Source organism: Salmo salar, chromosome 05 (assembly GCF_965601325.2).
Source record: "Salmo salar chromosome 05, fSalSal1, whole genome shotgun sequence".
In the NCBI taxonomy this organism is placed as follows: Eukaryota; Metazoa; Chordata; class Actinopteri; order Salmoniformes; family Salmonidae; genus Salmo; species Salmo salar.
This window is the reverse complement of record NC_138295.1, coordinates 43,108,320-43,134,883: the sequence shown is the minus strand read 5'-3', so window position 1 is coordinate 43,134,883 and position 26,564 is coordinate 43,108,320. Positions and strand designations below refer to the sequence as shown.

At 45.0% G+C, this 26,564-nt stretch overlaps 1 protein-coding gene across 1 annotated transcript in view; it reads left to right on the top strand.

Moving 5' to 3' along the window:
- The window catches only part of LOC106604955 (X-linked interleukin-1 receptor accessory protein-like 2), a 135,686-nt gene extending 114,712 nt beyond the window's left edge, over positions 1–20,974 (top strand). The window contains exons 6-10 of the mRNA XM_082974924.1: positions 4,955–5,084; positions 10,124–10,269; positions 13,227–13,367; positions 13,857–14,033; positions 18,854–20,974. Coding sequence (XP_082831050.1) covers positions 4,955–5,084; positions 10,124–10,269; positions 13,227–13,367; positions 13,857–14,033; positions 18,854–19,554 — 1,295 coding nt within the window. The 3' untranslated portion in view covers positions 19,555–20,974. The remainder of the gene's footprint in view (positions 1–4,954; positions 5,085–10,123; positions 10,270–13,226; positions 13,368–13,856; positions 14,034–18,853) is intronic.
- The last annotated feature ends 5,590 nt before the right edge of the window (positions 20,975–26,564 follow it).

Here is a 26,564-nt window from a genome sequence, read left to right as displayed (position 1 = left end):
CGTCCAGAGTAGTGATGCTGGACGGGCGGGCAGGTGCGGGCAGCGATCGGTTGAAGAGCATGCATTTAGTTTTACTTGCATTTAAGAGCAGTTGGAGGCCTCGGAAGGAGAGTTGTATGGCATTGAAGCTCGTCTGGAGGTTAGTTAACACAGTGTCCAAAGAAGGGCCAGAAGTATACAGAATTGTGTCGTTTGCATAGAGGTGGATCAGAAAATCACCAGCAGCAAGAGCGACATCATTGATGTATACAGAGAAAAGAGTCGGCCCGAGAATTTAACCCTGTGGCACCCCCATAGAGACTGCCAGAGGTCCGGACAACAGGCCCTCCGATTTGACACACTGAACTCTGTCTGAGAAGTAGTTGGTGAACCAGGCGAGGCAGTCATTTGAGAAACCAAGGCTGTTGAGTCTGCCGATAAGAATGTGGTGATTGACAGAGTCGAAGGCCTTGGCCAGGTCGATGAATACAGCTGCACAGTATTGTCTCTTATCGATGGCGGTTATGATATTGTTTAGGACCTTGAGCGTGGCTGAGGTGCACCCATGACCAGCTCGGAAACCAGATTGCATAGCGGAGAAGGTACGGTGGGATTCGAAATGGTCGGTGATCTGTTTGTTAACTTGGCTTTCGAAGACCTTAGAAAGGCAGGGTAGGATAGATATAGGTCTTAAACAGTTTGGGTCTAGAGTGTCTCCCCCTTTGAAGATGGGGATGACCTCTGTAACGGCCGTTGCAGGGAGTAGACCAAGGCGCAGCTTGTTGAGTGCTCATCATGTATTTTAATGAAGAAATAGAACACTTTACAAAATAAACAAAATGACAGCCAACAGTTCCGTCAGGATTCCAAACTACTAAACGGAAAACAACCACCCACAAAACCCAAAGGAAAACAGGCTGCCTAAGTATGGCTCCCAATCAGAGACAACGATATACAGCTGTCCCTGATTGAGAACCATACCCGGCCAAAACAAAGAAATACAAAACATAGAAAAAAGGACATAGAATGCCCACCCTAGTCACACCCTGGCCTAACCAAAATAGAGAACAAAACCCTCTCTATGGCCAGAGTGTGACAGTACCCCCCCCCCCCAAAGGTGCGGAATCCGGGCCGCAAAACCTGACTCTAAAGGGGAGGGTCCGGGTGGGCCTTCCTTACGGCGGCGGCTCTGGTGTGGGACCCCGCTCCACCTTCGGCTTGGCCCACTTAGGTGGCACTTCTGGAGTGGGGACCCTCGCCGCCGACCCCGGACTGGGGACCCTCGCAGCGGGCCCCGGACAGGCGGGCGACTCTGGCAGCTCCGGACTGGAGGGCGACTCTGGCAGCTCCGGACAGGCGGGCGACTCTGGCAGCTCCGGACAGGCGGGCGACTCTGGCAGCTCCGGACAGGCGGGCGACTCTGGCAGGTCCGGACAGGCGGGCGACTCTGGCAGCTCCGGACAGGCGGGCGACTCTGGCAGCTCCGGACTGGAGGGCGACTCTGGCAGCTCCGGACAGGCGGGCGACTCTGGCAGCTCCGGACAGGCGGGCGACTCTGGCAGCTCCGGACAGGCGGGCGACTCTGGCAGCTCCGGACAGGCGGGCGACTCTGGCACGGGACTCACCAGGCTGGGGAGACATGCAGGAGGCCTGGCTCTGGGAGCAGGCACAGGACTCACCAGGCTGAGGAGACTTGCAGGAGGCCTGGCTCTGGGCACAGGCACGGGACTCACCAAGCTGGGGAGACTTGCAGGAGGCCTGGCTCTGGGCGCAGGCACAGGACTCACCAGGCTGGGGAGACATGCAGGAGGCCTGGCTCTGGGAGCAGGCACAGGACTCACCAGGCTGAGGAGACTTGCAGGAGGCCTGGCTCTGGGCACAGGCACGGGACTCACCAAGCTGGGGAGACTTGCAGGAGGCCTGGCTCTGGGCGCAGGCACAGGACTCACCAGGCTGGGGAGACATGCAGGAGGCCTGGCTCTGGGAGCAGGCACAGGACTCACCAGGCTGAGGAGACTTGCAGGAGGCCTGGCTCTGGGCACAGGCACAGGACTCACCAGGCTGGGGAGACTTGCAGGATGCCTGGCTCTGGGCGCAGGCACAGGACTCACCAGGCTGGGGAGACATGCAGGAGGCCTGGCTCTGGGAGCAGGCACAGGATAGACAGGGTCCTGGAGACGCACTGGAGGTCTGGAGCGCACGGCCTGCACAACCCATCCTGCACAACCCGTCCTGGCTCGATGCCCACTCTAGCACGGCACTTGCGGGGGGCTGGTATCTACCGCCCCGGCCTGTGCGTGCGGATGGGCGAAACCGTGCGCACTTCCGCATAGCACGGTGCTCTCCACGTCAAACTCTCCCCACAGTAAGCACGGGGAGTTGGCTCAGGTCTATTGCCTGACTTACCCCAACTCCCTGTGTGCTCCCCCAAAAATGTTTTGGGGTGCTGCCTCTCAGGCTCCCGTAGCTGACCTGCCTGTTCCTCCCAGTATCGCCGTTCCGCCTTCGCTGCCTCGATCTTCCACTGCGGGCAGCGATACTCCCCAGGTGTTGTCCAGGGTCCCTTTCCGTCCAAAATCATCTCCCAAGTCCAGGAGTCCATAACCCTCTGTTCCTCCATACCACGCTGCTTGGTCTTCTTGTGGTGGGTGATTCTGTAACGGCCGTTGCAGAGAGTAGACCAAGGCGCAGCGTGTTGAGTGCTCATCATGTATTTTAATGAAGAAATAGAACACTTTACAAAAGAAACAAAATGACAGCCAACAGTTCCGTCAGGATTCCAAACTACTAAATGGAAAACAACTACCCACAAAACCCAAAGGAAAACAGGCTACCTAAGTATGGCTCCCAATCAGATATACAAAGTATGGCTCCCAATCAGAGACAACGATATCTGTGTTAGTGATGGCTGTTTAACAGTCTGATGGCCTTGAGATAGAAGATGTTTTTCAGTCTCTTGGTCCCAGCTTTGATGCACCTGTACTGACCTCGCGTTCTGGATGGTAGCGGGGTGAACAGGCAGTGGGTCGGGTGGTTGTTGTCCTTGATGATCTTTTTGGCCTTCCTGTGACATCAGGTGCTGTAGGTGTGCTGGAGGGCAGGTAGTTTGCCCATGGTGATGCGTTGAGCAGACCGCACCACCCTCTGGAGAGCCTTGCAGTTGCGGGCGGTGCAGTTTCCGTACCAGGTGGTGATACAGCCCGACAGGATGCTCTCAATTGTGCATCTGTAAAAGTTTGTGAGGGTTTTAGATGAAAAGCCATATTTCTTCAGCCTCCTTGAGGTTGAAGAGGCGCTGTTGCGCCTTCACCACACTGTCTGTGTGAGTGGACCATTTCAGTTTCCACCTTCTCCACCGCTGTCCCGTCGATGTGGATAGGGGGGTGCTCCCTCTGCTGTTTCCTGAAGTCCACGATCATCTCCTTTGTTTTGTTGACGTTGAGTGAGAGGTTGATTTGCTGACACCACACTCCGAGTGCCCTCACCTCCTCCCTGTAGGCTGTCTCGTTGTTGTTGGTAATCAAGCCTACTACTGTTGTGTCGTCTGCAAACTTGATGATTGAGTTGGAGGCGTGCATGGCCAAGCAGTCATGGGTGAACAGGTAGTACAGGAGGGGGCTGAGCACGCACCCTTTTGGAGCCCCAGTGTTGAGGATCAGCAAAGTGGAGATGTTGTTTCGTACCTTCACCACTTGGGGGCGGCCAGTCAGGAAGTCCAGGACCCAATTCCACAGGGCGGGGTTGAGACCCAGGGCCTCAAGCTTAATGATGAGCTTGGAGGGTACTATGACGTTGAATGCTGAGCTATAGTCAGTGAACAACATTCTTACATAGGTATTCCTCTTGTCCAGATGGGATAGGGCAGTGTGCAGTGTTATGGCGATTACATCGTTTGTGGACCTATTGGGGCGGTGAGCAAATTTAAGTGGGTCTAGGGTGACAGGTAAGGTGGAGGTGATATGATCCTTGACTAGCCTCTCAAAGCACTTCATAATGACAGAAGTGAGTGCTATGTGGTGATAGTCATTTAGTTCAGTTACCTTTGCCTTCTTGGGTACAGGAACAATGGTGGTGGCCATCTTGAAGCGTTGGGGACAGCAGACTGGGATAGGGAGAGATTGAGTATATCCGTAAACACACCAGCCAGCTGGTCTGTGCATGCTCTGAGGACGCGGCTAGGGATGCCGTCAAGGCCGGTATGAATAAAAGTCCCAATTTCGGCAGAGAAGTTTCAAATTCTAAATCAAGTTTCTAGCCACAAGCATAAACTAGCTAGCTGGTAAGGGCGCATCAGGACAACTGACTGAACCGGCTGAACCGAATCCATTGGTCTCAATTCTATTCTCGCTGTGCGACATACGTCATCAATTTGGGCACCAGGCATGTCTGTATAGCCTCTGTGTGCTCCATTGATGTCTGTTTGTGTAGAGCTTGATTAATAATGCCTGGAAATACAAACGTCAACGCTATGTAATTTGAGATAATAGATATTATGTAAAGAGTTTATGATTTTATGCAAAACATCATTACAACTGACTGAACATTCGCTGATGCTTTGTGGCAGAGTGAATCATTTATCATATTTTCCCCCTTTCAGGGGTGTGCCATTACAATTGTATAGATAATAGGCTATGTGTTTGTAGATCAACTGAGGTGAAGGAACCTACAGCAGCCACGGTGATAATGGCTGGGGTAATTTTTGCATGTTTTTGCTGTTCTCCAAATAGCATTTTCTAAACTGTTTTAGTTGTATAGAAATGCAGTAAATGAGCTTCAACTTTCAAAAAATCCCCTGCCCCCTTCTGGACCTCATTAAAACTCAAACCCTTGTTACGGCCCCATGTGTGTGTGTGTGTGTGTGCGCGCGTCTGCGTGAGCCATGTGTACGTGTGTGTGCCAGTGGGGGCTCTTTCCTCAGTTCTCTCAAATAAACGCTGACCAGTATGTTGCCGTCCTTCCTTCCTTGTCATTCCAGGTATGCCCCTCAGTCTGGACTGTAAGGCCTTCTTCGGCTACAGCGGGGAGTCCAGACCTATCATCTACTGGATGAAAGGGGAGAAGTTTGTGGAGGAGCTGGCAGGTCACATTAAAGAAAGTGAAGTCAGGTACTGTATCTATCACTGCAAACTTTTCCTGTTTTTATTTTTCTGATGGTGGACGTTTGTAGTTTCTGCTTACATACAGATACTAGAGTGGATGTGACTGACAGTGTTACTTGTAGGTAGAAGAAAAAAAACATCCTCCCCAATATTATCCCCATTAGGTCTGTGGAGTAATGTCTTGTGGGTGTGAAACATCATCAGGAGTCATTAGGAGTGTGATGTGCCAGCGGCCACATCCTGTGCTGTCCAGTGTGAGGTATTAATTATGACTGACAGCTTATAATACCTCCATCAGCAGGGGGGATTTCTGCTTCAATATCAGCCCCAGGATTTGTACTACAGTCTAAAGGGGCAGAAGCAAAATCTTCACTCGTACAATGAGAAATCATGTAACATTAATTTAACGAAAGCAAACTGCTGCTATTGAAAGTGGTAAGAGTGAGAGCTTCTCCTCTTGTTGGAAACCTTGATCTCCTCAAAGAGAAGGAAGCTAGTAATTACCACATAAAGCTGTCATGTAAATTGAACCAATACTATTAAATGACAAATAAAAGTCTCTCACCTCCCCAGCCTGGAGTAGCAAGTAGCATTTCAGAGTCATAAAGTACACAATGGATTTCAAAACAACTGAACTGACTCCTCCACACCAGAGCCCACCTCTACAATTAGACATCTGCTATCTAACGTTACTCCTGGCTCCCGCTCCTATCAAAAACCAGTGTCTTCTCCCTGGACTGGCTAGGAACAATGCCTGTAACTGCCACCACATCCCAGCACACATGACTAAAACAAAACCTATCCATTTTTCTCTCTTACTAACCAAACGAGGCTGGATGTCTTCAGCTGTGCAGATGAGAGCGGGAACATACTGAAATGAATCATGAAAAGCAGATTAAAGCACTTGAATGGTCAAAGAGGGTTGAGACAGAGGAGATACAGTGAAGAGTTATTTGTTGACAGGCAGACTGTAATTATCTGTCTGCCTCAATATTGGTGAACGGCCAAGAATTATGACTAAGAAGGGAGAGTAGAAAAGGCTGCTTATTTAAGAGGGTCTAATAACCCTAAGAACAAAGGCTGTGCCAGTTTTCATGATAAATATGTTTGGGAATTCATACAAAGAAGTCCAGGTCAGGTTAGTGCAGTAAAATGCTCTGACCCAGTTTCTTTCAGCGCTCCTGGTGTACTAATGCAATCTGAGATAGAGGGAGAGAGAGATGGAGAGAGAGAGTGTGTATGTGTGTGTTTAGTGTGTGCGTGCGCGCACGCACGTGTGTCTCTGTCTGTCTTTGTCTGCACGTGTGCGCCTGTGTGCTCGTGTGTGTTTGTGAGGATGTGCGTAAACGTATGCGTGTGTCCGACTGTGAATATTCTGGAGAGTTTTAGCAAGTAGCTCATCGTTCAGAATGACCTCTCACACTGCACAAATCGCCTGTCAGAGCCGAGCATCACATCAGTCGTTCCCACTGACACTGCAAAGAGCTGCTCTGTATTTTGGGGTGGAGGAGTTGAAGTGCTCCTGCGGGGGAGAGTTTGTTTTATGCCGCAGACTGACCATGTCTCCTCTGCTCCGGTTTTGTTTTCCTCCAGCCAAGCGGAGGAACACTGCCAGGCAGCAGGCTCACCACCACTAATTACACCATCGCCTCCTTTCCACCACTAGAAGCGTGTCCTCGTTCCTAACATAGATGTACAGGTTCGGATGCCGCAGTGTCGCCCACATGGCCCCTGTCCCTCACTCCCCCATCCCTCCCTCACTCCCCCGTACCTCCCTCCTCCCTGAGCCATGACAGCTCAGCACCCGCACTACCGAGACACATCAATCTGCTGGCAATGGGCCATGGATTTGGCCCGAGACAGGGATTACCACGAATAACCCCCTGACAGACCCTCCAACCTCCCCTCCGCACAGCAAGCAAGTTGCCCACAGAATGCTCCATCAGCCAGGCCTGGGCCGTCAGCCGCCAGCCTCCCAGCTCTCCCCTGGATAAACATACAAGGCCACGTGACACAGGCCAACCCAGGCTGCGAGATGAGGCTAGAAAGGGTGAGGGGTGGGAGGGTGGAGCATAAGGATACGCACATACATACATACATACATACATACATACATACATACATACATACATACATACATACATACATACATACATACATACATACATACATACATACATACATACATACATACATACATACATACATACATACATACATACAGTTGAAGTCGGAAGTTTACATACACTTAGGTTGGGGTCATTAAAACTTGTTTTTCAACCACTCCACAAATTTCTTGTTAACAAACTATAGTTTTGGCAAGTCGGTTAGGACATCTACTTTGTGCATGACACAAGTAATTGTTCCAACAATTGTTTACAGACAGATTATTTCACTTATAATTCATTGTATCACAATTCCAGTGGGTCAGAAGTTTACATTCACTAAGTTGACTGTGCCTTTAAACAGCTTGGAAAATTCCAGAAAATGATGTCATGGCTTTAGAAGCTTTTGATAGGCTAATTGATATCATTTGAGTCAACTGGAGGTGTACATGTGGATGTATTTCAAGGCCTACCTTCAATCTCAGTTCCTCTTTGCTTGACATCATGGGAAAATCAAAAGAAATCAGCCAAGACCTCAGAAAAGAAATAGTAGACCTCCGCAAGTCTGGTTCAATTTCCAAACGCCTGAATGTACAACGTTCATCTGTACAAACAATAGTACCAACCGTGAGGCATGGGGGTGGCAGCATCATGTTGTGGGGGTGCTTTGCTGCAGGAGGGACTGGTGCACTTCACAAAATACATGGCATCGTGAGGAAGGATTATTTTATGGATATATTTATTAAGCAACATCTCAAGACATTAGTCAGGAAGTGTCACGTCCTGACCAGTAAAAGGAGTTATTTGTCATTGTAGTTTGGTCAGGGCGTGGCAGGGGGTGTTTGTTTTGTGTGTTTCGGTGTTTTTGGTTTATGTTCAATATTTTCTATTTCTATGTGTATATCTAGTTTTCTATTTCTATGTTGGTTTTTGGCAATGACCTCCAATTAGAGGCAGCTGGTTGTCGTTGTCTCTAATTGGAGGTCATATTTAGTTGAGTTTGTTTTCACTTGTGTTTTGTGGGTGGTTATTTTCTGTATAGCCTGTGTGCCTTATGGAACTGTTATCGTCGTTTGTTTATTTTGTTTAAGTGTTATCTTTAAATAAACTAAGAAGATGAGCACTTTACCCGCTGCGCCTTGGTCCAATCCTTACGACGCCTATGACAGGAAGTTAAAGCTTGGTCGCAAATGGATCTTCCAAATGGACAATGACCCCAAGCATACTTCCAAAGTTGTGGCAAAATGGCTTAAGGACAACAAAGTCAAGGTATTGGAGTGGCCATCACAAAGCCCTGACCTCAATCCAATAGAAAATCTGTGGGCAGAACTGAAAAAGTGTGTGCAAGCAAGGAGGCCTACAAACCTGACTCAGTTACACCAGCTCTGTCAGGGGGAATGGGCCAACATTCACCCAACCTATTGTGGGAGGCTTGTGGAAAGCTACCCAAAACATTTGACCCAAGTTAAACAATTGAAAGGCAATGCTACCAAATAGTAATTGAGAGTATGTACATTTCTGACCCACTGGGAATGTGATGAAAGAAATAAAAGCTGAAATAAATAATTCTCTCTACTATTATTCTGACATTTCACATTCTTAAAATAAAGTGGTGATCCTAACTGCCCTATGACAGGGAATTTTTACTAGGATTAAATGTCAGGAATTGTGAAAAACTGAGTTTAAATGTATGTGGACACCTGCTTTTTCGAAAATCTCATTCCAAAATCATGGGCAAAATCATATGGAGTTGGTCCCCCCTCTGCTGCTATAACAGCCTTCTGGGAAGGCTTTCCACCAAATGTTGGAACATTGCTGTGGAGACTTGCATTCAGCCACAATAGCATTAGTGAGGTCGGGGGCTGATGTTGGGCGATTAAGCCTGGCTCGCAATTCATCCCAAAGGTGTTCGATGGATTTGAGGTCAGGGCTCTGTGCAGGCCAGTCAAGTTCTTTTACACCGATCTCGACAAACCATTTCTGTATGGACCTTGCTTTGTGCACGGGATTATTGTCATGCTAAAACAGGAAAGGGCCTTCCCCAAACTGTTGCCACAAAGTTGGAAGCACAGAATCGTCTATAATGTCATTGTATGCTGTAGCGTTAAGATTTACCTTCACTGGAACTAAGGGGCCTAGACCGAACTATGAAAAACAGCCCCAGACCATTATTCCTCCTCCAACAAACTTTACAGTTGGCACTATGCATTCGGGCAGGTAGCATTCTCCTGGCATCCGCCAAACCCATATTCATCCATCGGACTGCCACATGGTGAAGCGTGATTCATCACTCCAGGCGCGTCCCGCTCCAATAGCGTGAGCTGTACACCACTCCAGGCGATGCTTGGCATTGTGCATGGTGATCTTAGGCTTGTGTGCACCTGCTCGGCCATGGAAACCCATTTCATAAAGCTCCAGACTAACAGTTCTAGTGCTGACGTTGCTCCCAGAGGCAGTTTGGAACTCGGTAGTGAGTGTTACAGACGATTTTTATGTGCTTCAGCACTTGGCGGTCCCGTTCTGTGAGCTGTGTGTGTGTGTGTGTGTGTGTGTGTGTGTGTGTGTGTGTGTGTGTGTCTGTGTGTGTGTGTGTGTGTGTGTGTGTGTGTGTGTGTGTGTGTGTGTGTGTGTGTGTGTGTGTGTGTGTGTGTGTGTGTGTTGGCTCTCCAGCTCCACTCTAATGGCAAAAGTCAACAGCAGGACTCCGGGGCAGAATCTATGCCTATCAAGGATGACCTCAGTGCTGAACTCTTGTTAGCTGCATTGTGGAACCAGGTCCTGGCTCTGAAAACAGCCACTATGCGAGATGTATCTCTGTCCTCCACTATCTACCAAAGTAGGATCCTCTATTCTCCGGGCTATGGCACCACCCCTGAGGTCTGTCTCTCTCTCTCCTCCTCCTCCTCCTCCTCCTCCTCCTCCTCCTCCTCCTCTACACAGGGTGTTGAAGGAGTATCTAGGGGAGAAAGAGGTGGAGCTGTCCCTAACCTTTGATGCAGTGGAGGAGACGGACCTGGGCAACTACACCTGCTTTGTGGAGAACCATATTGGGCGGAGGAGTGGCAGCGCCATCCTGCAAAAGAAAGGTATGCTTGGGCTCCGAATTGCTGCTTCTGCTAAAGCTGCTGCTATGACAGCAACACTTTAGGCTAACAGATTATGGGTAATGTCTCCCTGGGGAGGGGTGCGACGGTGCAGCGCCAGGCCTCAGCGCCATCCCACCTCCCTCGCCATCCCCTCCTGGAGGGGGGTGTCCCGCTGTGTCTCTTCTAATGGGACAGGTGATTAAAGCCACAACTAATGATGACCTTTCTTCTTCTGGTTCTGTCCTTCCAGTGGTTAAGTATAGGAGGGTAAACACCCAAGGCTCACTGAGAGACACTGATAGTGTCCCTCTCCCTATCTCTCTATCTCTATCTTTATCTGCCTTTCTATCTCTCTATCTCTATCTTTATCTGCCTTTCTATCTCTCTTTTCCTATTTTTCTGCATTTCTGTCTCTCTCCCTCTCTCCCCTCACCCCCCCCTCTCTCCTTTTCCCTCTCTCGCTCTTGCTCTCTCCCTCTCTCTCTCACTCTCTCCCTCCCTTCTTCCCTCCCCGTTTTTCTTTCTCTCTGCCCCCTCTTTCTCCCTCCCTCCCTGTCTTTCTCTGATTATGCGTAGGGAGGAGCACAACCTCTGACTCATGCTAAGCAGTTAATTTAGTTCAGATTCAGCCTAAGATTGGTCAGAGGAGACAGGGGGTACCATTGTCACATAGTATTTGTGCAAGTAACAGTCAATTAGGGGTGAGAGCATTATCTCCGTTTCCCATTTGGGCAGTGACTAATTAAAACCCCATTTCCTCCTGCCAAATTTGTCTAATAATACTGTGTCATTCTATATGTATCATTCAATGAGGGCAAAGGTAAGGAACCTGGCTAAACTTAGATGTATACTTAGAGAAATACATTTAGGAAGCGATTGTATGGAGATGAATGTTGCTAGGTATTTAGTGAAAGCCATGAGTACTGAAAGAGCATGAGTTTGCAGACAGCAGACTTTGATCCCCTTTTCTCTTTGTCTTGGAAAGGCAGATATGCTTGAGTCACAGCTTTATAAGTGCATTGTAAACTAGATTTTGGCTGAGAGCAAATATATGTTTCATAGCCTCAGCACAATGAAAAACTACAACCGTGAATTGTCTGCTTTGTATGCACCAACAAAGTATTGTAGCAGGTCACAAAGGGCAAAATTATTCTAATGGAATCAAATATAATACTTACGTATTTTATGTTACAATATTGCATGAAAGATTAATCCCAAATGCCCTCCTAACATCCCAAAGAGCTGAGTCATCATCTCAAGGCATTGTTGTGGCTTAAGTGTCTCGTTTCACAAGGAAAACAATTCATTCAAAAATGTATTTCAGACCCTCGAGCACATTCATATTTCCATTAATGAGGAAAACGGCGTAATTTGTACCTATTAACTTTAGGTTCGTAGTCATATAGTGAACTGTATAATTTTGATAGCCATTCAAATTGAGGAAAATATGTAAACAAATAGCATGTAGGACAGCACAGACTAGATCAGACAAGGCTGTGTTGGGGAAGAAATGCATCCAAATATTTGGTCCATAAATATTTAATTCCCCATAAAACATGAGAAATCCTTCCCGCTCCAGTTTTGAAATATTGCTCAGCAAATGAGTGTCCTGAATATTCAGTATTTAAATATTAGTAGGAAGTACAGAACTGTACTATTACTTTGGACATCAGTTTAGTTCAGTTCAGGTTTCTCAATGAGAAGGAATGAGTGGTCCTGTGTTCTACACTGTCTGGGCTTGGAGTGAGGCTACAGAGACCTCTACTGGTCACTGCTCACTGGGCTAAACACTAATCATCACGGCCCATAGAACACATGACAGAACACATGCAACATAATGGAGGAGCACATTATAATCAAGAATAAACATTGAGGGCTCTACTCACAGTATTGATCTGTGTTGTATATGTGTGGGATGTTAGAGTAATGCTTGTAGTGAATGGCAATGGAATCTCCTTGTATTGTTCAACTGCAGCTGAATTGTGGTTTCACAGGGATGACTACAGGGCCCCTGTTCATAAAGCATCTCAGAGTAGGAGCGCTGATCTAGGATCAGTTTTGCCTTTTAGATCATAATGAATAAGATTACAAGGACAGTGGGAACCTGATCCTATATCAACACTTCTGCTCTGAGATGCTTTATGAATACAGGCCCAGATTGCTGAAGTGGTTTAGCTCAATAGGACATATACCTATTTTGATAAAAACAGAATGTATAAGGAAATGGCACGCCGACCCATCATCCCTCTCTTCTTAAAGGTTTTATGATTTCACAGATGAGTGCGTTCACACACCAATCTACCAAGTACCCCAGTGCTGTGTGTCAGTGACGAGTGGCCCGACAGATAGTGTAATGTCTGACAGATGCAGGATGAGAAATTATGCTACTATCATCTGGAGTGACTGCAGCTAAGATTGATGGCTCATATTTGGTGAATGGCAGCAGAGCAAACATGAACGATTTTAGCTAGCTTTGCACCCCCTCAGCCCCCTTTCATACACACGTACGCACACACACACCTTCAATATTGTGTGTGAAAGCATAGAACGAAGAAATGTTCTCATATCTCTGTCTTTCTGCTGTGTTTCTCATAAAGAATATATATGACAGTTCAATTGAACTCAATTCAGATGAATGCTTGGTTCTTCATGCAGTATTTCCTCACAGAACACTTGGAAATGACTTAATTTAACCCTATAGGCCCCCAAGAACTGTGAACGTAAGCTTCTGTTGGCATTGCAACGAAAACACTCTTTAGTAGAAAGATACAGAGGAATTGTGGTAGGGGAAAATGACTTGAGTAATGTTAGTATGTTGTGGCAGTAAGTGTCTTATTTCTCTGTTTCTCCTCAGACTCTTCATATCTATCTCTCTCTGTATGTCTATATTTGTTCTCTACCAGACATGTATCATATCTATCTTTCTGTTCTGTCTCTTTCTCTTTCTCCTGTACCAGACATGTACAGGCTAGAGCTGGCCGGTGGACTAGGAGCCATCCTCCTTCTGCTGGGCTTCTTCACGGCCATCTACAAGTGCTACAACGTGGAGATCACGCTCTGCTACCGGAGACACTTTGGGAGTGACGAGACAGAGGACGGTGAGTGTGTGTCACCTGGGGCTGGGCTAGGTGTGTCCTACATGACCAGTTCTGGGCCTATAGCCCACGCAGTGAGATTCTCAGAGCAGGGAAAAGGTCAGTCACAGCTCTCAGCGCCCCCGGAGACTGTAACAAAAGAGGTATTGTCACCGTATTAAGGATTCATGTGAGAGAAAAAAAAGTATCTGTTTGAAATTCATGAGATCTAGGGGCTGATGCTCCTTATTTTAGTGACACAGAATTACTTACCATTTTGGCCACTTATCCCATAGTTGTCTCTATCCACACTTCTTTGTTTTAGGATTTAAGTTTCACAATTCTATGACATGGTTGTCACTTTCTAGGATAGATCCCCTTGCTATACATTCACAATAGAGACATACAGCTTTTTTGTTGTTAAACAACTATGTCATGTCATACTCATATTCATCTAGAATTCTCATTTGGTAACAGAAAACTGTCTCTTTGTCTTTGTCTCTTCACCCACAGACAACAAGGAGTATGATGCATATTTGTCCTACACCAAAGTGGAGCTGGATTCGATGAACAGGGGCTCCAGTGAAGAGGAGCAGTTTGCACTGGAGATCCTCCCAGATGTTCTGGAGAAACACTACGGATACAAGCTCTTCATCCCCGACCGGGACCTCATCCCTAGCAGTCACAGCAGTGAGTGATCCCTCCCATCCCTTCATCCCCCCCGCCCCCCCCATCGCTGTCCCTCATGGGAGGGCTTCTCTTTGTGATCTAGGTCTACCTCCATCCATCCATCTCTCTTTCTCTCTCTCTCCCTTCCTCTATCCATCCATCCACCCATCCCTCCCTCTCTCCATCTCCCCAACTCTGTCCCTAGTGGGAAGGCTTCCACCCACTGCCCAGAATTCATTTGACTGTCAAGAAGAATCAAGACAGATGCACATCTTAATCTCCTTTGCCGTGGCTGTATTTGTTCTGTCATCGCCAATATAAGGGTGGTGTGTGTTGTGGTGTGCTTTGAGGGCCTGCATATATTGTGTTATCTGTCAATGATGGATCTCCCATCTCCACAAGGCAGCTACTGTACCGTTTATTGGTGTTGGCATCTTATTTGGGAGTGTAATTGGTGTAAAATAGTTACATGTATGGTAAAAGCAGCGAGGAAATGTAATTCAGCAACTGTATGTATGGTTTACCAGTACATTACATAAGCTTGATGTACAGTGCATTCGGAAAGTATTCGGACCCCTTGACTTTTTACACCTGAATTTGGGGAGTTTCTCCCATTCTTCTCTGCAGATCCTCTTAAACTCTGTCAGGTTGGATGGGGAGCGTCGCTGCACAGCTGTTTTCAGGTCTTTCCAGAGATGTTCGGTGGGGTTCAAGTCCGGACTCTGGCTGCGCCACTCATGGACATTCAGAGACTTGTCCTGAAGCCAGTCCTGCGTTGTCTTGGCTGTAGTTTGGGTCGTTGTCCTGTTGAAAGGTGAACCTTTGCCCTAGTCTGAGGTCCTGAGTGCTCTAGAGCAGGTTTTAATCAAGGATCTCTCTGTACTTTGCTCCGTTCATCTTTCCCTCGATCCTGACCAGTGTCCCAGTCCCTGCCGCTGAAAAACATCCCCACAGCATGATGCTGCCATCACCATGCTTCACCGTAGGGATGGTGCCAGGTTTCCTCCAGACCTGACGCTTGGTATTCAGGCCAAAAAGTTCAATCTTGGTTTCATCAGACCAGCGAATCTTGTTTCTCATGGTCTGGGAGTGCTTTAGGTACCTTTTGGCAAACTGTACCTTTTACTGAGGACTGGCTTCCGTCTGGCCACCCTACCATAAAGGCCTGATTGGTTGAGTGAAGGTTCTCCCATCTCCACAGAGGAACTCCGGCTCTCTGTCAGAGTGACCATCGGGTTCTTGGTCACCTCCCTAACCAAGGCCCTTCTCCCCCGATTGCTCAGTTTGGCCGGGCAGCCAGCTCTAGGAAGAGACTGGGTGGTTCCAAACTTCTTCCATTTAAGAATGATGGAGGCCACTGTGTTCTTGGAGACCTTCAATGCTGCAGAAAGTTTTCCGTACCCTTCCCCAGATCTGTGCCTTGACACAATCCTGCCTCGGAGCTCTACGGACAATTCCTTCGACCTCATGGCTTGGTTTTTCCTCTGACATGCACTGTCAACTGTGGGACCTTACATAGACAGGTGTGTGCCTTTCCAAATCATGTCCAATCAATTGAATTTACCACAAGTGGACTACAATCAAGTTGTAGAAACATCTGAAGGATGATCAATGGAAACAGGATGCACCTGAGCTCAGTTTAGAGTCTCACAGGAAAGGGTCTGAATGCTTATGTAAATAAAGTATTTCAGTTTTTTATTTTTAATACATTTGCACAAATTTCTAAAAACCTGTTTTCAATTTGTCATTATAGGGTATTGTGTGTAGATTGACTGGGGGGGAAATGTATTTAATTCATTTTCGAATAAGGCTGTAACGTAACAAAATGTAGATAAAGTCAAGGGGTCTGAATACTTTCCGACTCCACTGTATGTCAATTAATCTTGTTATACTTTTATACACACAGCCAAAGGTACATGCACACGAGCACACTCACAATCACATAGGCCCTACACACACATCTCTCCACCTATGGCATTTTGCCCCATACAAAAAATTATGTTCCCACCTTGCATAACAAATATATTGCAAACTAATGTCCATTCCTTGCATAATTTAACATGCAGTGAATTCAAAATAAATCAAAAACTCCTTAGGCTGGTCAAAGCCATGCTTACATAAATAAACTGCTTTCTAAGTGTGTTTGCTCACTGGCACGCCATGGGACTCAGTAGGGTGTATTGACAGTGCTGCATAGGTAATGAATTATAGAGAAGTGTTCAGTTCCTTGAGAGGCAGGCTGCCATCATTAGTACCAACGCATTTACAGATCAGGCCAACACGACCAAATAACAACGTGTTTAAACGCCTCATTTGTTCATAAAGAGAGGGGGGGACAGAGACAGAGAGAGCAAGAGAGAGAGAAAGAGAGAGTGCGAGAGAGAGAGAGAGAGATAGAGCAATTATTTGTATTAATTGATTTACGTAATCATCAGCATATGAAAAACGGGGCGAGACATTTTTTAAAATAGCACTCTAGCTCAGTCCCGCCCATACAAATTGTACTATTTATGCACAGCAAATTGACCGTGAAATTGCAATGTGTTGTTGCTCTTCCATCATTAATTTTGTTAGGAACTGGCAAGAAATGAAAGGAAGAGCATTTCAAATCAAATCCACCAACATCGCAAGGTTAACATATTTATACATATTTCATTGCCAATTAAACATCTGAATGTTTATTAAATTAATATCAATATATGTTAATGTAACATTGTAAAGATATGAATCTCTCTGACCCTTTTTGAACTCTCTCAGTATAGTGCCTCTGTATTAGCAGTCTGAACATTACCCCCAATACATATTTATGGTTGAATCTATTACGGATTTGTCCATGAAAAACACAACATTATCTCAATATCCATACTAGACGAGACTTGGGGCCCTGCAGGAAAAACAACACATAACAAAGGGTTGAGCTGCTACCCCTGCTAAGTGTATCCTTTATTTAACATTGGCCTCATTATTTCTCCACTACATTGCTAAAGTTTTATACACAAGTAAGGAGAAAGGATCTCATTTGTGAGGCTTGCTTTGGTGCTCACTGTGCTCAGAGTACTATTTTCAGGCTGCCGCTAATACCTCCATATTGAAAAGGTCTGACACGTTATCTTTCATCATAAGCCAGAAAAAAAGGTTGATAGACAGTCTCAAGCTCCTTTAGCTCTGGTGCCACTGCCACATAATGTGTGTGGTAGATTACTTTGAACAAAGTCCCTCACACAGCACATTCTTCAGCTGAGGTCGCTGCCTCTTAATATGTGTGAGGGGAGATCCCATTCCCCCATAAAAAAGCATTTCTAAGTGAATAGCCTAATACAAGACAATCTTGTATATGTCATCTTTTCACGTTAAGCCACATCGATTAAGCTGCATGGGTGTAAAGAACGATCATTCAAATGTAAATTGGGTCTGAGTAACATTTAGTTAGAATACTCAGTCTTTAGACTAGATAATGCAATTGTGTGCTGCCCGAGGGGAGGTGTGGTGTTTTTTTTAGAGCCTTTTATATTCAGGGGGTTTATTCTTAAATACATGCTCCATTAACCACAGTCTGGATACTGTGCCGTGTAAAGGAAGTTAGAGATCTGGGCCCGTGTCCACAAAGCGTTTCAGAGTAGGAGTGCTGATCTAGTATCAGTTTTGCCATAGATCATAATGAATAAGATTACATAGACAGATCCTGGATCAGCACTCCTACTCTAGGTTGCTTAGTTTGGCCCAACAATAATAAGATGATGTATCGAGTGTTTTAACCAACTGTTTAGGCCTTTTTATGTTTATTTTCGTGTTTTCTTTCTTGTGATCTCTGTTATAGTGCTATTAATGTGATTAGGCCTTGTGTTGACTTTCATGCTAATCGTCGTATGTATAGGAATGTGGGTTTGTAGTAGGATATGGAGGTGGGGCACAAGTCATGTGGTGGCACTGGTGCCTGGGGTGGTGTTGGGTGTCAGGGAAGGAAGATGTGGGGTTTAAGGGTGTGGTGTGTGGAGCAATGTGTGTGTAGCAGTGGGGTGGGTGGTTGAGGTAGAGGGGGGACAATGTGTGATGTGACACGTGTAGGTGTAAAAGACAGGGCCCCTGCAGGGGAAGGCAGGACACTATGGACCATTACCCAGCCTGAGCCAGCCATCCGCTAAGAGCTAAAATGGAATTTACCTCTTTACATCTCTCTCTCTCTCTCTCTCTCTCTCTCGCTCTCTCGCTCTCTCCCTTCAACTTCCTGTTTTCTATGACTCATAGATATTTAGCAGTGTACATGTTTTGCCTACTTTTCAACAGACTAATGACATTACTATTGTAATATGTTCACCTACACGTTTAGGATTAATACGTCAGGGTAGTGAGAAGCCTATATTGACTAAAGTGATGTGTTTTTAAAGTGTGGTGTTGTCCTGATGCTGTCTGTTTGGCGGTATAGTGGGAGTAGTTATAGGGGGTGTAATGTGACATAGATCAGAGTGTTGGTTGCTTCTGTGTTTTGTAATGTCTCGGGGTGTTGTTTTAGACCTGCTGCTTCATACTGCTGTGATCTCAATTCTAAATGGACAAATATGAATGTTTTGTTACACGCTATTCTTTGACATGCTCTCTCTCTTTCTTTCCCTTTCTCTGTATCATTCTGTCTTTCTCCCTCTTGCTGTATCTCTGTTTCTTTCTTTCTCCCGCTCTCTGTCTGTGTATCTCTGTTTCTTTCTTTCTCTCTCTCTCTCTCTCTGTATCTCTCTCTCTCTCTGTGTATCTCTGTTTGTTTCTCTCTCTCTCTCTCTCTCTCTCTCTCTCTCTCTCTCTCTCTCTCACCCTATTTCTCTTTGTATGTCTCTCTCTTTCTTCTCCAGTCTACATCGAGGACCTGGCGCGAAGCGTGGAGCAAAGCAGGCGGCTGATCATCGTGTTGACTCCTGAGTTTGTGGCCAAGCGTGGCTGGAGCATCTTCCAGCTGGAGACACGGCTCCACAGCATGCTGGTGACAGGGGAGATCAAAGTCATTATGATCGAGTGTGCTGACCTCAAGAGCGTCATCAACTACCAAGAGGTGGAGGCCCTGAAGAACACCATCAAAGTGCTCACCATCATCAAGTGGAGGGGCCCTAAGAGCAACGAGCTCAAGTCCAAGTTTTGGAAGCAGGTGATTTACGAGATGCCGGTAAAGAGGAAGGAGATGCTGTCTCGGCGGCAGGTGCTTGACTCCGGAGAGCAGGGCCTGTTCGGCGACCTGCAGACGGTCTCCACCATCGCCATGACGACCACGTCTGCCTCGCTGGCGCCCGCCCACCATGCCGAGATCCCAGACTTTAATCAGGCCGGCCACCCCCAGATGAGACACTACTGCACCCGTAGTTACGAGTATAAGATGCCCGGTTCCCCCGTGCAGATATCCACCTTGAGTAACCGTCACATGTACTGCAATATCCCCATGACGCTGCTCAACGGACAGGTGACTCAGAACAACACGATGGGAAAGAGCAAGCAGGAGATCCACTTGAACAGCACATTCGTCCCTCTATCTGGAAGGGAACTCACAAGTGATATCTGGTAGACTGATATTCAGCAACCGGCTTGATGGCACCATTTTTATTTATTTATTTTAGCTTTTTTTATCTGCATGAAGACTCATTTAGACAAAACACTGATAAAAAAAAAGACTGAACTTAATCATTTCTCACGGACTACTTTCATTGGCGATTAAATGTTTTATTTTTTTTGTTCAGCCATAAGAAAAAAAGGAAAAAAGGAGTTGCTCCAGTCATAATTTTCTTACTTGAAAAATGTCTCCTTTTCGGAGATAAGTAATACATTAAAAAACCTTGTTTTTAATGTTCAAGGTATTGTTATTATGTACAGTTTTCATATCTTCTATAAACATTCATGATGATTCCTTTGAGATGTTAATGGTGTATGAGTATGTGAGTGAATCCACATTAAATGATTCTGATCTGGGATACTTCATGGGAAAGGGGGACATTTCTCATTGCAGCACAATTCTGTAAAGACCGACTGAACACATTCTCTGTGAGCTTTAAACATTTTACAGTATATTTAAGCAAATCAATAATGTTTGAAGGTATTGTCATTGTTTGAGGCCAATTAAATATGAATATTTGAAATGTTTGATACAATATTTGTTTGAGTTGTATTCTGTGACTCTAGTTGCTGTCTCTTGATTTCTGCCTATTACTTTGCTAATTCTATTTGGTAAAAACAAGAAGCCCTCATCAACTTTTTTTCTACTTCTCTGCTGAAATCCTCCCCTGCTTCTCATGCCTTCTTTCCTCCCTGTCGGCCATATTGCTTTCAGATTACTATTGAGTTGTCTCCTTGAGGATGACCTGCTCTCTAAAGGTTACAGATGGACTCAGTGTGGTGCTTTGGGAACCGATCGTAGTTTTGACTGACTGTATTGTAGAAATGGAATGGAACTGGAATCACCTGAGAGATATTTGCATTTGTATCTATTTTATTTATTTAGTTTGCAAAATGAGAAGAGAATAGTCTTAAAGAATCTTCCTCTTCTCAGCATGCTTTTCTGCTTCTATCCTGGCTCCACCCTAGAGAATTCATCCTATTTGTCTGCTTTGTTTTTTAATATAGCACCCTCTATCTGTCTCATTGCGTTATAGCCGAAATACCAAGATTGTAAAAAAAAATAAAAATGACTTAGACATGGTCTGAGCTTGGTGACCTTCAAGAGCAAACGAAAATACTAACCGCAGGAGGTCAAAGAGATTTCAACCATCAGTCTGAACCATTGCTGAACTGCCCACAGATGTCTTCTCCAACATCAGTTATAAATCAGAAGTTTATTTAATGCCTTTTTGTTCTGTTTGCAAGCTGATGGATTTTGATAGTGATTCCATGCCATGAATAGCCAGGGCATCAATGTGCATATGATGAAATCAAATAAATAATTTGATGGGACCCTTGCGAATGGCTGTATATTAAATCATGTTGAAATCACACAGGTTGTTTACTGCTTGATTTATTCTATAGGCACTTTGTTTGGTTTTGATTGTCATGTAATGCTGTCATTTTACCTAAGTGGAGTAATAATACTCATATATGTGGTGGAGTACAATATGTCATGCTTTCAATGGTCATACATGTCAGCTACTATTGCAACAGGAGCTTTCGTCTTTCCAAGTCGCAAAAACTGAAATACTGTATGTTTGTTAGGCGGCCCTCTATTACCTATGGAAGCCCATTCCCGCAACTTTAAAAAAAAAATGTTGATACAATCAAAACATTTCGAGATACTAAGTCAAAATTGAGACACTAACGCAGAATTTCAAGATACTAACTTGACATTTCGAGATAGTAAAACACACATATAGGATATGTGTCTTCATTTGTAGCATTATGTGGCGATTTCCATCTATCCATGTTGCAAAGATCAGCAAGCGTGTGGCGAACTGGCATATGACCCAACACTTTTGATTTGGTTTAATAAAAAATATTGACACAAAAGCATTGAAAATAGGGACAAAGTACTGTTGTTTAGACTAATTTGCGTCATAATTTGTCAACTCGTGCACAATTAATCTGTGCTTCAGTCTGATCAACTGTAGCCTACTGATAACAACCACAACTGCAGGTAGCCTAGAGAAGCCTATGCACTCTGATCCCCTCTGGCCAGGGGAAACGAAGCAGTAACGTCATGTATTTATAGCCTAAGCTACTGTATGTACTTATAGCCTAAAATAGGCCTATTTATTTGTGTTAAGAGGAAATGTGAATGTGATCAAATTTGGTTTATATTCAAACTTTGAGTGGCTAGGCTACCTAGACATTTTTATTGACTGAAGTGAATCAATCAACACAATAGTGATGACTTTTTAATTACACGATGCAACCCTGCATAAAGCGAACTCAGCCCTGTTAGTTCTATTGTCCAATTTCAGTTGTTGTCTATTTATTTTAAACCATATGACCTGATTAGAAAACATTTGGTCCCATCATAGCCTATATAAAACCATTTTACAGCTGATTTATTACTTTGTCATACATTCCAACTAGAGTCCAGAGTTTTACCTGGTTAGGTTAGCCCAGTGGTTTTCAAACGTTCTCTCCTCTGAGACCCCCAGAAGTTTCACTAGTTCACATGATTCACCTAATCAATGGTTAGTTGACAAGTTGAGTCAGGTGTGCTAGTTCTGGAATAGATCAAATACATGAACCTGCTGGCGGGCCCTCCGGGGGGGGCTAACTACCAGATCATGAAAAACTCTGGGCCCCAGGAAACCCCTCCTCCCCCCACCACATCTTGGACCTGTGGTGCCACCTCTGAAATCACACAATGTTACAAATGAAGAAACATATCCTTTAAGTATGTTCTACTATCTAAAAATGTTGACCTAGTATCTCAAAATCTTTAGATCGAGAAATTTTGACTGACGTAACTAGAGATTTCGATTTGTATCTAGACATTTTTAGATACTATTAAGTATTCCGGAATGTTTACTTAGTATCTCTAAACTTTGAGATAGTATCACGAAATGTTGAATTAGTATCTAGAAATGTTAAGATAGTATCTTGAAATTTTGACTTACGTATCTAGACATTTCGACAAGTGTATCTAACATTTTTTAGATAGTATCTTGACATTTTTACTTACATATCTAAAAATGTTGACTTCGTTTCTCAAAATGTTGAGATAGTATCACAAAATGTTGACTTAGTATCTAGAAATGTTGAGACATTATCTAGAAATTTTGACTTACGTATCTCATCATTTCTATTTGGTTTCTCGACATTTTGATCTAGTATCACGGAATTGTGACTTACACATCTCGAAATATCAACTTAGTATCTCAAAATATTTTGAGATAGTATCATGACATTTTGACTTAGTATCTAGAAATGTTGAGATAGAATCTCGACATTTTTACTTACGTATCTAGACATTTCAACTTAGTATCTTAACATTTTTAGATAGTATCTAAAAAATTTTACTTTCGTATCTTGACATTTTTACTTGGTATCTCGAAATTTGGAGATAGTATCAATTTTTTATATCAACATAAAAAAACAATGTGGTGGGAATGGGCTTCCATAATTACATATGGGCTAACAAACACACACACGCACGCACACACACACACACACACACACACACACACACACACACACACACACACACACACACACATTCTCAAAATGTCTAGATACCATCAAAAAAAATGTTGATAGTAGCATTGCGTGGTGATTTCCGTCTATCCATGTTTCAGAGACAAGCACAGCAATAACCTTCCAGGTATGTATAGTTAATTACACATTGTGTGTGTGTATGTGTGCATGCTTGTGTTTGTCTGCCAAAATGTACTTAATGAATTCAAAATAATCTGTAGTGAGACAAAATAATATTAACTTTATAGATTGATAGTTTTGATAGAAATGTATATAACTTTAGTATGGAATGGTTTTCTGTGTGTTGGATTCAATGTATTTGACCTACACTAGCAGGGTCTACAGACAATCACGAATTACAAAGGGAAAACCAGCCACGTCACAGACACCGACGTCTTACTCCCGGGACAAGCTGAACATCTTCTTTGCCCACTTTGTGGATAACACAGTGCTACCGGCGCGGCCTGCTCCCAAGGACTGTGGACTCTCATTCTCTGTGTCCGACGTGAGTAAGACATTTAAGCGTGTTAACCCTCGCAAGGCTGCCTGCCCAGACAGCATCCCTACCCTCATCCTCAGAGCATGAGCAGACCAGCTGGCTGGAGTGTTTACAGACATATTCAATCTCTCCCTATCCCAGTCTGCTGTCCCCACTTGCTTCAAGATGTCCACCATTGTTCCTGTACCAAAGAAAGCAAAGGTGACTGAACTAAATGACTATCGCCCCTTAACACTCACTTTTGTCATCATGTAACGCTTTGAGAGGCTAGTTAAGGATCATATAATCTCTTCCTTACCGTTACACCCTAGATCAACTTCGAATTTGCATACCGCCACAATAGATCCACAAACAATGCAATCGCCATCACACTGCACACTGCCCTATCCCCGATGTCACAGGAAGACGTCGGTGTCTGCGATGTGGCTTGTTTTCCCTTTGTAATCCGTGATTGTCTGTAGACCCTGCCAGTGGAGGTCAAATACATTTAATAGACAAGAGGAATACCTATGTAAGAATGCTGTTCATTGACTATAGCTCAGCCTTCAACACCATAGTACCCTTCAAGGTCATCATTAAGCTCGGGGCCTGGGTCTGAACCCCGCCCTGTGCAATTGGTTCATAGACTTCCTGACGGGCCGCTCCCAGGTGGTGAAGGTAGGAAACAACACCTCCACTTCGCTGATCCTCAACACAGGGGCCCCACAAGGGTGCGTGCTCAGCCCCCTCCTGTACTCCCTGTTCACCCATGACTGCGTGGCCATGCACGCCTCCAACTCAATCATCAAGTTTGCAGACAACACAACAGTAGTAGGCCTGATTACCAACAATGGCGAGACAGCCTACAGGGAGGAGGTGAGGGCCTTGGTGGAGTGGTGCCAGGAAAATAATCTCTCCCTCAACAAAATGAAGGAGCTGATCGTGGACTTCAGGAAACAGCAGAGGGAGCACACCTCTATCCATATCAATCGGACCACAGCGGATAATTTGTATCTATTTTATTTAACTAGGTAAGTCAGTTAAGAACAAATTCTTATTTTACAATGACGGCCTACCCCGGACGACGCTGGGCCAATTGTGTGCCATCCTATGGGACTCCCGATCACGGGCGGTTGTGATACAGCCTGGGATCAAACCAGGGTCTGTAGTGACGCCTCTAGCACTGAGATGCAGTGCCTTAGATCGCTGCGCCACTCAGGAAAGCCTCAGGTTGCTCAGCGTACACATCACTGACAATCTGAAAAAGTCCACCCACACAGACAGTGTGGTGAAGAAGGCGCAACAGCGCCTCCTCAGGCTGAAGAAATGTGCCTTGGCCCCTAAGACCCTCACAAACTTTTACAGATGCACAATTGAGAGCATCCTGTCGGGCTGTATCACCGCCTGGTACGGCAACTGGTACGGCCCGCAACCGCAGGGCTCTCCAGAGGGTGGTAAGGTCTGCCCAATACATCACCGGGGGGCACACTACCTGCCCTACAGGACACCTATAGCACCTGATGTCACAGGAAGGTCAAAAAGATCATCAAGGACAACAATCACCCCAGCCACTGCCTGTTCACCCCGCTACCATCCAAGACCTGCGAGGTCAGTACAGGTGCATCAAAGCTGGAACCGAGAGACTGAAAAACAGCTTCTATCTCAAGGCCATCAGAGTGTTAAATAGCCATCACTAGCTGGCTACCACCCGGTTATTCAACCCTGCACCTTAGAGAATCTACCCCATTACATAGACATGGAATCACTGGTCACTTTAATAATGGAACACTAGTCACTTTACAGTTTTCTACAATCGCTAACATCCTTTTGTCCAATCTCTAGTCACATTTTCAAAACTCTAAATGCAATTAGCACAACATCCATCTGTTGTGGACCATACCATGAACACAATTCATGTTGTTTTCACAGAATATGCAGTCAATTAACACGTTTCTAAAATGCTTAAATTTTCTTTACATACAAGCTTACTCAATACCAAAAGGATGGATCTTTCTTGTACTATTTACAAATGCTTGCACACAGCATGCCAGAAATGAAGACCCAATGTTCAAAACCTTAAATATAGTATAAATAACCTACTTCTGCAACAACAGCAGCTCAAAAGCTATATTGAAACAGCTGATAAGCATTTTTGAATGAACAGATCATTGAAACATTGAGAAATAGCTGATTTACTGTAAATTGTGTAAAATAGACCAACCACAGCTGATTCCAATCTCAATCGGAGACATAGCCAGCTGTTGTGGATACAGAACAGCACAGAGGAGCAGAGAGAGAACAAATTATGTCTGGACAAGGGAGAGGAACAGTTGGACCAGGGAGAGGAGTAGCTGGACCAGGCAGAGGAGCTTGGTTTGGAGCTTGGAGCGAGCAGTCGCACTACTCTTCGCTCCACAGGTAATATCACACTTCACTACATTACAACGGCTTGATTTGTCTGATCTGAGCAATTCTTCTTAGCTAGCTACATAGCCGTCTTTGTATCAAAGATAATTTTGTAGTTTTAGAGTAATTGAGTAATTATCGAGGCTAGCTATCTTCGTCCTCCTAACGTAGTCAACACTCCTAGCTGCTAGCTAGCTAGTCATCACTGCTAGCTAGCCAACTTCTACCGACTAGCAGCACTGTAGAAACTATTACATTACAACGTAACGACTTGATTAGTGTGGTGTTAGTGTTAGTTAGCCAGCTACATAGTTGTCTCTGCTGTCTCTGTATCTAAGATAGTTGTGTAGTTTGAGTAATTATCGAGGTGAGCTAGCCAGCCGCGACGCGGCGCCAGACTTAGTCAACACACCTAGTCATCATTAACCCACTGCTAGCTAGCCAACCGTTACCGACTAGCAGCGCTGTAGATACTAATACTTTACAACGGAACGATTTGACTAGTGTAGTGTTAGCTAGCTAGCTACTTAGTTGTCTTTGTC